Consider the following 15,607-nt stretch of genomic DNA (forward strand, 5'->3'; position numbering starts at 1 on the left):
TTTATCTACTAGTTGCTAGCGTGTACCTTTAAACAACATATTCCCAGTTCTTCCACCCCACAGCCCCTGGTAACAAGGGTTCTACTCTGTTTTTATGAGTTCAACTTTTTTAGATTCCACGTGTTACTGATATCATATATTATTTGCTTTTGTCTGACTTATTTCATTTTAGCATAATGCCCTTGAGGTCCATCCATGTTATAAATGGCAGGATCTCCTTCTCTTTTATGGCTGAATAATGCTGTAATATATATCACATTTTCTTTATCCATTCATCTGTTGATAGATACTTAGGTTGTTTCCATACTTTGGTTATTGTGAATAATGCTGCCATAAACATGGGAATGCAGCTATCTCTTTAAGATGGTGATGTCATCTCCTGTTTCCTTGATAACCCAATAGATGCAGAAAAAGCATTTGACAAAATACAACTTTCTTTAATGATAAACCCTCAAACTGGGTATAAAAAGGAATATATCGCAGTTTAATAAAGGCAATATATGACAAGCCCACAGCTAACAGCATACTAATTGGTGAAAGGTGAAAGCTTTTTGATCACAAAACCTCCACCATTTTACTAACCCCTTTACATTTTTGATGTCACAATTGGCCTGTTTTTATATTGTGTATTTTTTAACAGACTATAGTGGTTTCGGTTATTTTTAGTACCCTTTTCCTTTAACCTTTATACTGTAGTTAAGTGGTTAACACAGCTTCACAGTACAGCATTAGAGTTTTCTAAATCTGAAACTGTATATTTATTGTATATTTACCTTTACCAGTGTGTTGTATACTTTAATGTGTTTTCATGTCACTAATTAGCATATTTTCTCCTTCATATCTGAAGGATAATTTTGCCAGGTAAAGTATTCTTGGCTGGCAATTTTTCTTTCAACAATTTGAATAGGTCATTCCACTCTCTCCTGGCCTGTAGCATTTCTGCTGATAAATCCTCTGATAGCCTAATGAGGGTTCCTTTGTAAGTTTATTATCTTTATTCCTCTGGCTTTTTAAGGATTCTCTCTTCTTCCTTGATTTTTGACAATTTCATTATAATGTTCTTGGCGGTCTTTTGCATTGAGATAGTAGGATGATCTATTACTTTCATAAACTTGGATGTCTAAGACTCTCCCTAGGTTTGTGAAGTTCTCAGCTAGCGTTTCTTTAAATACTTTCTGCCCCTCTCTTCTCCTCTGGAACTCCAGTTATGCTATATTTGTGTGTTTGATTGAATCCCATAGATCATGTACACTTTCTTCCCTCTTTTTCATTCTTTTTCCTATGTTCACCACTGATTGGGTTATTTCAAAATTACTGTCTTCCTGGTTGCTTATTTTGTCTTCCATTTGATCTACCCTGCTGCAGATTCTCTCTGTTTCATTTTTCATTTTAATCATCAAATTCTTCAGCTCCAGAATTTCTGTTTGGTTCCTTTTTATGGTTTTTAACTTTTTGCTAAATTTCTCACTTTGTACATGTATTTTTTTCCTGATTTTATTGAATTGTCTTCTGTGTTTCTTGTAGCTCACTGTTTCCTCAAAACAGCTATTTTGAATTCTTTATCAGCTAGATTATAAGATTTTTTGCTTTTGAGTTCAGTTATTGAAGGATTATTATCTTTTGGTGATGATGTGTTTTCTTGATTCTTCCTCTTTCTTGTAGTTCAGACACCTCCTCACATCTTTACTAGTTGCTCTCAGATAGGGTATACTGTTTGTTGATCCTGTTCTATCTGGGGTTCTCTCTGACCTTGTATTTATACACCTGCTCTGTACTTCTTGCTCCCTCTTGTGGCAGAATTCTTAAGCTTTTATGTCTTCTGCGGTTCTTACAACTCACCTGGCTGGCTGCTGGAAATCTCTCTTGTTTTCCAGAAGGTAGCACTACAGCTCAAGTTTGTGTTTTCTCTCTTGCCCACAGATACTAGTCTGTTTTTCTAATAGCACTGCATTCACCCTGCTCACTCCTGCTGCCAATCTCTGAGTGCAAACAAGGAGCCACCACAGAGTGAGGGGGGGGTGTGGGTTTAGTACTTGGGGCATTGGGGGTAACCACCAGCTGGTGGGGATATCCTTGGCTGAAGTTCTCCCAGGGGCTCTTGAGTGGACTTCCTGCTGAAGCCCTGAGCACAGACAGCAGGAACCATGCCCCTTTAATGCCTTTTGATGTTCTTATTAGCCTTTTCTGATCTTCTCCCTTCCCCCAGTCATAGAGGTCCTGTTTCCAGTACTCCTAGTGTTGCTGGAGAAAAATGGGTTTCTCTTGCAGCGTCCAGCGTAGCTGGGGTAGCCGGGCACTCACACTGTACTCTCCTTTTAACCTGTGGACAGGTCACCACAGGATAGTTCAGTTTGTTACTGTGTCAACTTGTGGAGGGGGCAAAGCTGAAAAAGTTCCTCTTTCCCTCTCTGCTGCATTCAAACTCATGTGTGTGTGTGTTTTCCCTCCAGTGGTGTGCTCTAATCACCTCCAGGGGGCTGGAATTCTACAAATTCTCTCTCATCTGTGGGTATTTGCCCAAGTCAGCATTCTCCAGGTTTTCCCCAATCACGGCTGGGAGTTGTTGAGGCAGGTTTGCTCGCTCTGCTGATTCTGCAGCCCAAACCAGTGTTTGTCTGTCTATTACCAGATGAACAGGTAAGCAAGATTTCTCCCTGGTCCCTTGGCATATGATATTAGATCACACAATTCCCACGGAGGCACTGTGGTTTATGGATAGATACCTCATTAGTTGTACAAAAAGTAAGGATGTCTTACACTACCATGATGTTAATGTCAGTCCCTTTTTACTATGTTTCATTGTTTGTTGACTACTCTTATGTTGACTCTTCGTGTTTTCTTTTTTCTTCTTTAAACAGTTTTTATTTCACATCGTCCCTTTTTGTATTCAATCATATGCGTACATTTCTTCCCTTGCAGTAAACATTGGACTATTCGTGTTTTCTATTTTTTTCTCTATTCTTTTCTTTGTACCTATACTTTGTATCTATTTTACTCACATCACTGTCATTTCAGTGGAGGTTTCAGAGAGAAGGAGGGATCATAAACACATGTGTTCAGTATACTGTGTTCAGACTGATAGAACGTTTTTTGGGTACAATTTGAAACGTATAAAACCTGAAAATGCCTAAGCCCTTTGATACAGCTGTTCTGTTTCTAGATTAACTAAACTGTAGAAATAATTCTGCAATGCATAAAGAGATATATACAAGGACAAAAAGATACTGACTTTAGCATTGATTGTAATAGTGAAAAATAGGAAACAATTTATATGCTATCAACAAGGAAAAGGTTAAACTTTGATGTCTATACTACAGAAGAATATGCAGCAGTCAGAAAGAATACTATTGACATATGTTGAAACCTCTCTAAGATATATTCTTAAATTTAAAAAGCAAATATAAATCATATATGATTCCATTTATATTCTTTAAAAACCCACAAAACAATATATACATTTTGATTCATACTTACAGGTGAATATAGATTATGGATCTAATTTACTGATGTCAATCTTGGGTCTGGTCAGATTGACCACGCCCTTTGACTCAAGGCCAGGCATGTCCCAGTGCTCTCACATGTGGAAGGTGAGAGCTCTTCATTCAGAGGCGCTCATTCTGTTGAACACATCATACAGGGATCATCACTGGGCCCACTAAGTATATTACTCATCAGCAGAATGATTATTTTCCTCTCTCACCACGAAAGGGCTTAAATTACTCCCCCACAAATTAACCTGATGAGTGTTTACAAAAATGCCCACACTGGCTTTCAATCTGTGATTGTATAAGTTATCTATTGCTGCACAGCAAATTACAGATCTTCCTCAACTTACCCATTGTAAATTTAAAATATCATGTCAAAAATGCATTTAAAAAAATTTTTATTTTGTATTGGCCTATAGTTGATTTACAATGTTGTATCAGATTCAGGTGTACAGCAAAGTGATTCAGTTATATGTATACATATATCTATCCTTTTTCAAATTCTTTTCCCATTTAGGTTATTGTGGAATATTAACCAGAGTTCCCTGTGCTATACAGGAGGTCCTTGTTGGTTATCTATTTTAAATATAGTAATTTGTATATGTCATTCCCACACTTCCAATTTATCCCTCCCCTCTACCTTTCCCCTTTAGTAACCATAAGTTTTTTTCTAAGTCTGTGCGTCTGTTTCTGTTTTGTAAATAAGCTCATTTGTATCGTATTTTTTTGCTTCTACATATAAGCGATATCATATGATATTTGTCTTTTCTCTGTCTGATTTACCTTTACTTAGTATGATAATCTCCAAGTCCATCCATATTGCTGCAAATGGCATTATTTCATTCTTTGTAATGATTAATATTCCATTGTGTGTGTGTGTGTGTGTGTGTGTGTATATATATATATATATATATATATATATATATATATATCCATTCATCTGTCAATGGACATTTAGGTTGCTTCCAAGTCTTGGCTATTATAAGCAGCACTGCAATGAACATTGGGGTGCATGTATCGTTTCGAACCATGGTTTTCTCCAGATATATGCCCAGGAGTGGGATTGCTGATTCATTGGTAGCTCTATTTTTAGTTTTTTAAGGAACTTCCATACTGTTCTCCATAGTAGCTGTACCAGTTTACATTCCCAGCAACAGTGTAGGAGGGTTCCCTTTTCTCCACACCCTTTCCAGCATTTATTGTTTGTAGACATTTTGATGATGGCCATTCTGACTGGTGTGAGGTGATATCTCAATGTAATTATATCTCTGATAATTAGTGATGTTGAGCATCTTTTCATGTGCCTCTTGGCCATCTGAAGGTCTTCTATGGAAAAGTGGCTCATTTAGGTCTTCTACCCATTGTTTGATTGTGATTTTTCTTTTGATATTAACAAAAATGCATTTAATACACCTAACCTGTGGAACATCATAGCTTGGCCTGACCTACCTCAAATGTGTTCAGAACACTTACATTAATCTGCAGTGGGGCAAAATCATCTAACACAAACCCTATTTTTTAATAAAGTCTTTAATATCTCATGTAATTTATTGACTACTGTACTGAAAGTGAAAAACTGAATGGTTGTTTACGTTCAGAATGGCTTAAGTGATCATGTGGCTGACTGGAAGTACAGCTCACTGCTGCTGCCCAGCATCAGAAGAGAGTATTGTACTGCATATTGATAGCACAGGGAAAGATCAAAATTTAAAATTAGAAGTATAATTTCTACTTGAGTGCATATTGCTTTCACTAAATTGTAAAGTTAAAAAATCATGTCTAGCCATTGCAACTCAGGGACCATCTGTACCTCAAAACAACACATATTAATTATCTCTCTGTTTCTGTAAGTCAGGAATCTGGGATTGGCATAGCTGGGTTCTCTGGTTCAAGGTGTCCCACAAGGCTACTGCATGACCAGGGTTGTGGCCACCTCAATGCTCTACCAGGAGAGGATTCACTTCAAAATTCCAGTAAAATAACGTTATTTATTACAAAAGTAATGTCAATGAGAATAGAATACTTAAAAATACAACTAAGCAAAATAAAATTTAAAATACACAAAACATATTCATACACTTCCAAGCTTTGAAGGCTGTTAGAGGCCACCCTTAGTTCCTCGCTATGCAGTCCTCTCTGTAGTACAGATCATAGCATGGGAACTGACTGCATCAGAGCAAGCAAGTGAGTAAGTTAGAGAGAGAGAACATGAGTAAGTTAGAAGTCAGTCTTGGGTTACCTGATCTCGAGTCATCCATCACTTTTGTTAGAAGTAAGTCACTAGGTCCAGCCCACTATGTCCAGCCCTTGGAGGGAAGGGCTTGCGTAAGAGTATGAATACCAAGAGGTGGGGGGTCATCTCAGAAGTTACCTACAACTATGATTAAAAGGTAATTCAAGGGGTTGCAGGAGCAAATTCAGAAGCAAAGATTTTTCTGGTATAAGCAAACGGCACAGTTACTTGCTTCTAGTAAATGCTAAATAATATTTTCTTTTTAACTTTTCATTTTGAAATAATTTTGAAGTTAAGTTACAGGAATAGTAAGAGAATTCCATACACTCTTTACCCACATTCACCATTTGTTGAAAATTATATTTTAAAAACATTATGCAGTTTGTCACATGGAAAGGCAATATTTGTAACCATCAAAGCTTTGAGGTCTGGTGAGAGGCGTGCATCCTGTGCTGGAGTCATATTTACTCTCTGCATATATAGTGGTCATCTCTCAAATGTTCTCTTCTTCCTCCTCCTCCAGAAAATCCTGAGCGAGCAGCCCTGTACTTTGTCTCTGGTGTGTGCATCGGGCTGGTCCTCACCGTAGCTGCCCTGGTGATGAGGATCTCTTGCCACACAGACTGCCGGCAGCATCCCCAGAAGAAGTTCCTGCAGGACCAAGAAAGCAGCAGCAACAGCAGCGACAGCGAGGATGGCAGCTCCTACGCGGCATCCGACATCTCAGTCAGGAGACATCGTCGCTTCGAGAGGACTTTGAACAAGAACGTCTTCACCTCAGCGGAGGAGCTGGAGCGTGCCCAGCGGCTAGAGGAGCGGGAACGCATCATCAGGGAGATTTGGATGAATGGCCAGCCCGAGGTTCCTGGCACCAGGAGCCTGAACCGCTACTACTAGGGACAGGAGCAGGAATCCACACCCCGCTGTTAGCCGCCTGGTAGAGAAAGGGTTCCACAAGGAGGGCAGGCACAAAGAGTTGAACGCAGCTCTGCTAATGTTATGGTGGCAGAAATAAGCAGGACATTCCCATTTTCTAGCCAGGAGGACTGATTTCTCCCTTTTTACTAAATTTATGGAGAAGTAGAAAAAACAAGTTGGTTCATCAACTTTTCCAGGTCTTGGAATGGTGCTGAAAACCCTTCTCCAGCAATGTGGATGGAGATTAGAGAAATGGAACTTGTGGTTTCTCTTGATTTCTGAGGATCTCAGAAGTTTCTGCAGACTTCATTGCTATGTGTTATTTCTTTACAAAAGGAAATATTATTACAGCATGAGGGCTAGGAAGAGCAGGGTTAACTTAACCCAGTAAATGCAACTTTCTAAATGACTCCATGCTATGGAGGTGATTTTGATCCAGATAGCATGATCAATGCTTATATTGTTTAAGGTCTATTCTTTCAATCTTGTGTTGCAATGGCAACCTCAGGGATTAAAATCCTATTTTTTATTAAAGTTCCCACTTCACTCATGAAAATGAATAATGTATTATAGGAGATGTGTCAGTGAACTAGAAAAATGTCAATAACCTCAAAGGATGAAGGTTTTATTTTAAATAGCTTATAAAGAATATATTAACATGCAATTAATGCTACATGCATTTGAAAATGCAGCACAAGAATAAAAGCTGTGTTTTTCCCCCTTTTGGAGAGAAGAAAATTTTGTTATGACTCTAGGTAATCATGATTTTAAACAATTTGTTTTAAAAAAAATCCTGTTTGGATTTCTAATAAAAGAATGGGAATGGGAGGTGAGGAATAAAGCCAAAATGAAGTTGGGATAAAAAATAAATGTTACATAAGATCTTTTTTTGTTTTATGTTTATCTCTGTGGTTACACTTACCCTAAACAGCAGCCCTTTTATATAGTTGGGTATGGTCTTTTGCCAGGCCCTTCAAATAGCTGGAGAATTGTGAGAAACTGGAGAATGGAGAAATGGCCCCTAGGGGCTTTTCATTTTCTGTATGTTTCTGTTATGATTACAGTATAGTTGAGTGATTGTTAAGCTGATAGAGGAATAGAAGACTTACCTAAGGCTAGAAATAATATGGTGGCCTCATACTGAGAGGGGAAGTTGGTAAGGAAGGAAGAGGGGCAAGGCTGAACCACATTTAGAAATGGGTTACAGAGGAGGAAGCAGCATCCTACAGCCTGATAGACGGCAATAATGCATTCTATCAGTCTGTCAGATCGCTTCTCTGGCCATGCAGTGGGTTGCTTAGTCAGCCTGTCTGGATGCTCCAGAGCCTTCCTAGTGGATTTCCCCCGTTCATTGGCTTTGTCATCATACCTGAGAAGACGGTTGGGAGACTTCCTCAGCTGGACACTCTATTACTTTGGGAACTCACTATCTGTGATAGGGGCTTGGAAGTCTGTCTTAAGAACTGAACGGTTACAGATATCTGTTTCCCAAGGAGGCAGTAGTTTGCTTGAAACCCTCAACGGCTGGCTTGATTATACCTTTTTGAGTGATCTCATTGGCTAGTAACAACTGCCAAAAATCTTGTTAAATCTGCCTGTCTGAATCTGGGTTCTTACCCTTGTGGTTTCAGTCCCTTGGTAACAAGTGCAGGGATCATCCCATTCCCCTGGGCTTTAGATTAACACCATCTATATTGGCTTGTGCTACTTTTTCAAGTTTTTATTTTTTAAAATTAATTTTTATTGGAGTATAGTTTCTTTACACTGTTGTGTTAGTTTCTTGCTGTACAGCAAAGAGAATCAGTTATACATATAAATATATCCGCTCTTTTTTCGATTTCCTTCCCATTTAGGTCACCACAGAGCCCTGAGTAGAGTTCCCTGTGCTATATACTAGGTTCTCATTTGTTATCTAATTTATACATAGTAGTGTATATATGTCAGCCCTAATCTCCCAATTCATCCACCCCCCTCCCCTGCTTGGTAACCATAAGTTTGTTCTCTACATCTGTGACTCTATTTCTGCTTTGCAAATAAGTTCATCTCTACCATTTTTCTAGGTTCCACATATAAGTGATATTATACAATATTTGTTTTTCTCTTTCTGACTTACTTCACTCTGTATGAGAGTCTATCATCTGGTCCATCCAGTTCTCTGCAAATGGCACTATTTTGTTCCTTTCTATGGCTGAGTAATATTCCATTGTATATATGTACTACATCTTTATCCATTCCTCTCTCGATGAACATTTAGGTTGCTTCCATGTCCTGGCTATAGTAAATAGTGCTGCAATGAACAACAGGATGCATGTATCCTTTAGAATTATGGCTTTCTGCAGATATGTACCTGGGAGAGGGATTGCTGGATCATATAGTAGCTCTATTTTTAGTTTTTTAAGGAATCTCCATACTGTTCTTCATAGTGGCTGTATCAGTTTACATTCCCACCAACAGTGAGGAGGGTTCCCTTTTCTCCACACCCTCTCCAGCATTTATTTTTTCTAGATTTTTTGATGATGGCCGTTCTGACCAGTGTGAGGTGATACCTCATTGCAGTTTTGATTTGCATTTCTCTAATAATTAGTGATGTTGAGCATCTTTTCATGTGTCTGTTGGCCACTGTATGTCTTCTTTGGAGAAATATCTATTTAGGTCTTCCTCCCATTTTGTGATTGGGTTGTTTGTTTTCTTGATATTGAGATGCATGTGCTATTTATATATTTTGGAGATTAATCCCTTGTCAGTTGCTTCATTTGCAAATATATTCTCCCATTCTGAAGGTTGTCTTTTTGTTTTGTTTATGGTTCCTTTGCTGTGCAAAAGCCTTTACGTTTAATTAAGTCCCATTTATTTATTTTTGTTTTTATTTCCATTACTCTAGGTGGTGTATTGAAAAAGAACTTGCTGTGATTTATGTCAGAGAGTGTTCTGCCTACATTTCCTCTACGAGTTTTATAGTATGTGGCCATACATTTAGGTCTTTAATCCATTTTGAGTTTATTTTTGTGTGTGGTGCTAGGGAGTGTTCTAATTTCGTTTTTTTACATGTAGTTGTCCTATTTTCCCAGCACAACTTACTGAAGAGCCTGCCTTTTCTCCTTTGTATATTCTTGCCTCCTTTGTCATAGATTAGGTGACCATAGGTGTATGGGTTTATCTCTGGAGTTTCTATCCTGTTCCATTGATCTATAATTCTGTGTTTGTTCCAGTACCATACTGTTTTGATGGCTGTAGTTTTGTAGTATAATCTGAAGTCAGGGAGCCTGATTTCTCCAGCTGCATTCTTCTTTCTCAAGATAGCTTTTGCTATTTGGAGTCTTTGTCTTTCCATACAAAGTGTAAAATTTTTTTGTTCTAATTCTGTGAAAAATGCCATTGGTAATTTGATAGGGATTGCACTGAATCTGTAGAATGCTTTGAGTAGTATAGTCATTTTCACAATATTGATTCTTCCAATTCAAGAACATGGTACATCTCTCCATCTGTTCGTGACATCTTTGATTACTTTCATCAGTGTTTTCTGAGTACAGGTCTTTTGCCTCTTTAGGTAGGTTTATTCCTAGGTATTTTATTCTTTTTGATGCAATGGTAAATGGGATTGTTTCCTTAATCTCTCTTTCTGATCTTTCACTGTTAGTGTATAGGAATTCAAGAGACTTCTGTGTACTAATTTTGTATCCTGCAACTTTACCAAATTCATTGCTGAACTCCAGTAGATTTCTGGTAGCATCTTTAGGATATTCTATGTATAGTATCATGTTATTTGCAAACAGTGACAGTTTTATTTCTTCTTTTCCAACTTAGATTCCTTTTATTTCCTTTTCTTTTCTGATTGCCGTGGCTAGGACTTCCAAAACTACGTTGAATAAAAGCAGTGAGAGTGGACATCCTTGTCTTGTTCCTGATCTTAGAGGAAAGGCTTTCAGTTTTTCACCATTGAGAATGATGTTTGCTGTGGGTTTGTCATATGTGGCCTTTTCATGTTGATATAGGTTCTCCTATGCCCACTTTCTGGAGAGTTTTTTTAATCAAAAATGGTGTTGAATTTTGTCAGAAGCTTTTTCTGCATCTATTGAGATGATCATATGGATTTTATTCTTCAGTTTGTTGATGTGGTGTATCATATTGATTGATTTGCATATATTGAAGAATCCTTGCATCCCTGGGATACATTCCACTTGATCATGGTGTATGATCCTTTTAATGTGTTGTTGGATTGGGTTTATTAGTATTTTGTTGAGGATTTTTGTGTCTATGTTAATCAGTGATATTGGCCTATAATTTTCTTTTTTGTGATAGCTTTTTCTGGTTTTGGTATCACGGTGATGGTGGCCTCGTAGAATGAGCTTGGGAGTCTTCCTCCCTCTGTAATTTTTTGGAAGAGTTTGAGAAGGACGGGTATTAGCTCTTCTATAAGTGTTTGATAGAACTCTCCTGTGAAGCCATCTGGCCCTGGGCTTTTGTTTGTTGTAAGGTTTTTTTTAAAATTTTGTCTGTGCTGGGTCTTTGTTGTGGCACACGGGCTTCTCTCTAGTTCTGGCACATGGGCTTCTCTAGTTGCAGTACGGAGGCTCTAGAGTGCATGAGGTCAGTAGCTGCGGTGTGTGGGCTTTTCTAGTTGTGGCAGAAAAGCATGCGGGCTCAGTAGTTGTGGCGTGTGTGCTTATTTGCCCCATGGCATGTGGGATCTTAGTTCCCCGACTAGGGATTGAACCCACGTCTCCTGCATTGGAAGGAAGATTCTTAACCACTGGACCACCAAGGTAGTCCCTTTTGGAAGATTTTTAATCACAGTTTCAATTTCAGTACTTGTGATTAGTCTGTTCATATTTTCTATTTCTTCCTGGTTCGGCCTTGGAAGGTTGTATCTTTCTAAGAATTTGTCCATTTCTTCTAGGTTGTCCATTTTATTGGCATATTATTGCTTGTAGTAATATCTTATGATCCTTTGTATTTCTGTGGTGTCCATTGTAACTTCTTTTTCATTTCCAATTTCATTGATTTGCATCCTCTCCCTTTTATTCTTGATGAGTCTGGCTAAAGGTTTATCAATTTTGTTTATCTTCTGAAAGAATCAGCTTTTAGTTTCATTGATCTTTGCTATTGTTTTCTTTGTGTCCATTTCATTTATTTCTGGTCTGATCTTTATGACTTCTTTCCTTCTACTAAATTTGGATTTTTTTTGTTCTTCTTTCTCTAGTTGCTTTAGGTGTAAGGATAGTTGTTTATTTGAAAATTTTCTTGTTTGTTTGGGTTTCTTTTGGCTGCATTGGGTCTTCATTGCTGCATGCGGGCTTTCTCTAGTTGTGGCAAGTGGGAGTTACTCTTCGTTGTGGTGTGTGGGCTTCTCATTGCAGTTGCTTCTCTTGTTGCAAAGCAGAGGCTCTAGGTGCACAGGCTTCAGTAGTTGCAGCACCTGGGCTCAGTAGTTGCAGCATGCAGGCCCTAGTGTACGTGGATTTCAGTAGTTTCAGCACGTGGGCTCAGTAGTTGTAGTGCATGAGCTCTAGGGCACACAGGCTTCAGTAATTGTGGTGCACAGGCTCAGTAGTTGTGGCTTGCGGGCTCTAGAGTGCAGGCTCAGTAGTTGTGGTGCCCAGGATTAGTTGCTCCACAGCCTGTGGGATCTTCCTGGACCAGGTGTCAAACCCATGTCCCCTGTATTGTCAGGCAGATTCTTAACTAGTGTGCCACCATGAAAGTCCTTTTCCTTGTTTCTTGAGGTAGGATTGTATTGCTATAACTTCCCTCTTAGAACTGCTTTTGCTGCATGCCATAGGTTTTCAATTGTTGTGTTTTCATAGTCATTTGTCTTTAGGTATTTTTTGGATTTTCTCTTTGATTTCTTCAGTGATCCATTGACTATTTAGTAACATGTTTAGAATTGTTATGTCTTCTTCTTGGACTGATCCCTTGATCATTATGTAGTGTCCTCCTTGTCTCTTCTAACAGTCTTTATTTTAAAGTCTATTTTGTCTGATATTGCTACTCTGGCTTTCTTTTGATTTCAGTTTGCATGGAGTAACGTTTTCCCATCCCCTAACTTTCAGTCTGCATGTGTCCCTAGGTCTGAAGTGGGTTTCTTGTAGACAGCATATATACAGGTCTTGTTCTTGTATCCATTCAGCCAGTCTGTGTCTTTTGGTTGGAGCATTTAATCCATTTACATTTAAGGTAATTATTGATATGAATGCTCCTATTGACATTTTCTTAATTGTTTGGGGTTTGTTTTTATAGGTCTTCTTCTTCTTTTGTCTTTTCCACCTAGAGAAGTTCCTTTAGCATTTGTTGTAAAGCTGTTTTAGTGGTGCTGTATTCTCTTAACTTTTCCTTGTCTGTAAAGCTTTTGATTTCTCCTTTGAATGAGGTCTTTGCTGGGTAGAGTAGTCTTGGTTGTAAGTTTTTCCCTTTCATCACTTTAAATATATCTTGCCATTCCCTTCTGGCCTGCAAAGTTTCTGCTGAAAAATCAGCTGATAACCTTATGGAGATTCCCTTCTATGTTGTTTGTTTTCCCTTGCTGCTTTTAATATTCTTTCTTTGTATTTAACTTTCTTCAGTTTGATTAATATGTGTCTCTGCATGTTTCTTCTTGGGTTAATCATGTATTGGATTCTCTGCACTTCCTGGATGTGGGTGGTTGTTTCCTTTCCCATGTTAGGAGAGTTTTCAACTATAATCACTTCAAATATTTTCTCAGACCCTTTCTCTTTCTGTTCTTCTGGGATCCCTGTAATTCAAATGTTGGTGCATTTAATGTTATCCCAGAGGTCTCTGAGACTGTCCTCATTTCTTTTCAAAAAAATATTTATTTATTCATTTATTTACTTGGCTGCATTAGGTCTTAGTTGTGACACGTGGGATATTTCATTGTGGCACATGGGCTCTTCATTGTGGTGTGCGTGCTTCTCTAGTTGTGGCCCATGGGCTCCAGCATGCGTACACTGAGTAGTTGTGGCACACGGGCTCTCTAGTTGTGGTGCATGGGCTCCAGAGCACATGGGCTCAGTAGTTGCGGCACACTGGCTCTTGAGTCGTGTGCAGGCCCAGTAGTTGTGGCACATGGGCTTAGTTGCCCTGTGGCATATGGGATATAGTCCCCAACCAGGGGTCAAACCTGCATCCCCTGCGTTGGAAGGTGGATTCTTAACCACTGGATGGGGAAATCCCCGTCTTCATTTCTTTTCATTGTTTTTTCTTTATTCTGCTCCTCAGCAATTATTTCCACCATCCTGTCTTCCAGGTCACTTATCCATTCTCCTGCCTCAGTTATTCTGCTATTGATTCCTTCTAGTGCATTTTTCATTTAGTTATTGTATTGTTCATCACTGTTTGTTTGTTTTTTAGTTCTTCTATGTCCATATTAAACATTTCTTGTATCATCTCAGTCTATGCCTCCACTGTATTTCCGAGATCTTGGATCATCTTTATTATCATTACTCTGAATTCTTTTTCAGGTAGATTGTCTACTTCCTCTTCATTTATTTGTTTTTTTGGGTTTTCAACTTGCTCCTTCGTTTGCAATATATTTCACTGTCATCTCATTTTGTCTAACTTACTGTGTTTGTGGTCTCCTTTCCACAGGCTGCAGGGTCATAGTTCCTCTTGCTTCTGGTGTCTGCTCCCTGGTGGTTGAGGTTGGTCCAGGGACTTGTATAATCCCCCCTGGTGGGGGGGACTGGTTCCTGTGCTCTGGTGGGTGGAGCTGAGTTGTGTCCCTCTGATGGGCAGGGCCACGACAGGGGGTGTGTTTTGGGGTGTCTGTGAGCTTAGTATGAATTTAGGCAGCCTGTCTGCTGATGGGTGGGGCTGTATCCTGTCTTACTGGTTGTTTGGCCTGAGGTGTCCATCACTGGAGCCTGCAGGCAGTTCAGTGGATCCAGATCTTGGTGCTGAGATGGGGACCTCTGGGAGAGACCACACTGACTAATATTCCCTGGGGCTGGGATTTGGCGCTCCCACCCTGGGGACTCAGGCACAGCCCCTGGCCTGGGAACCAGGATGCTGTAAGTCAAGTGGCATGTAAAAAAAAAAAAAAAAAAAGGAAAGTAAAACAAAGAGACAAACTAAACCCAAGACAAATAACAAAAACAAACAAGAAAAAACAAAACAAAGAAACCAAACAAAACCCAAGACAAATAATAAAAACAAAACCAAACAAAAACAAAAATACAAACAGAAAAACAACAAAATCAAATGAAAAAATCAAAGAAACAAAAAACAAGAAAACAACCAAACAAAAGAACTCAAAAACCAAAACAGTAAAAAAAAAAAAAAAAAAAAAACAGAAAGCAAACTAAGAAGAAAAGCAAAGAAAACAAAAAACACAAAAATGACAAAAAATGATAAAAACCAAAAAGAAACAAACAAAACCAGAAGAAAAATAAAAAAAATAGCAAAAAGAAGAAAGCAAGCAAAAAAACCCAAACAAGACAACAAAAAGTAAAATAAAATAAAATAAAACATAGAAAAATAAAAATTAAGAAAAAAATTTTTAATAAAATAAAAAATAAATAAAATGTTCCTGGGGCCTCTGCTATAAGTGTCCTTGCCCCTACAGTGAGCCACAGCCAACCCTTGCCTCCCCAGGAGACCTTACAAGACCTTTAGGTAGTTCTCTGTACCCACTTTGGGGGCATCTCAGACTCTGTCCTGGCCCAACTCCCACATGTACTTGCCCCCAAAGTCCACAGCTGCTAAAGCTAAACAGGTTGCAGTTGTGGGAGCACTCTTTGTCCATTCAGATGCTCCACAGATGCTGGGTTTCTCAAGTCAATTGTGAGGGTTTAGTCTGTAGCTTGTGCAGCTGCACGGAGAAATTTCAGTTCCTCTTCCTTAGTTGCACAGCCCCTAGGGCTCAGCTTTACTTTTGACCCCACCTCTGCATATGAGTCACCCTCATGCATCTGTTCCCCTTCCAGGTGATAGGGGGTGAAAGCAGGACTGACTGGCGCATGCTTGCTCACTTAGG

The 15,607-nt window shown here is 38.9% G+C and overlaps 1 protein-coding gene across 9 annotated transcripts in view; it reads left to right on the forward strand.

The window, feature by feature from the left end:
* The window catches only part of EVA1A (eva-1 homolog A, regulator of programmed cell death), a 77,464-nt gene extending 62,305 nt beyond the window's left edge, over positions 1-15,159 (forward strand). For all 9 annotated transcript variants that reach the window (XM_073791201.1, XM_073791197.1, XM_073791198.1 and 6 more), the window contains one exon: positions 6,242-15,159. In XM_073791201.1, the coding sequence (XP_073647302.1) occupies positions 6,242-6,615 (374 nt within the window). In that variant the 3' untranslated portion in view covers positions 6,616-15,159. The remainder of the gene's footprint in view (positions 1-6,241) is intronic.
* The last annotated feature ends 448 nt before the right edge of the window (positions 15,160-15,607 follow it).

The sequence above is a fragment of the Tursiops truncatus genome, chromosome 14 (genome assembly GCF_011762595.2).
Source record: "Tursiops truncatus isolate mTurTru1 chromosome 14, mTurTru1.mat.Y, whole genome shotgun sequence".
Classification (NCBI taxonomy): Eukaryota; Metazoa; Chordata; class Mammalia; order Artiodactyla; family Delphinidae; genus Tursiops; species Tursiops truncatus.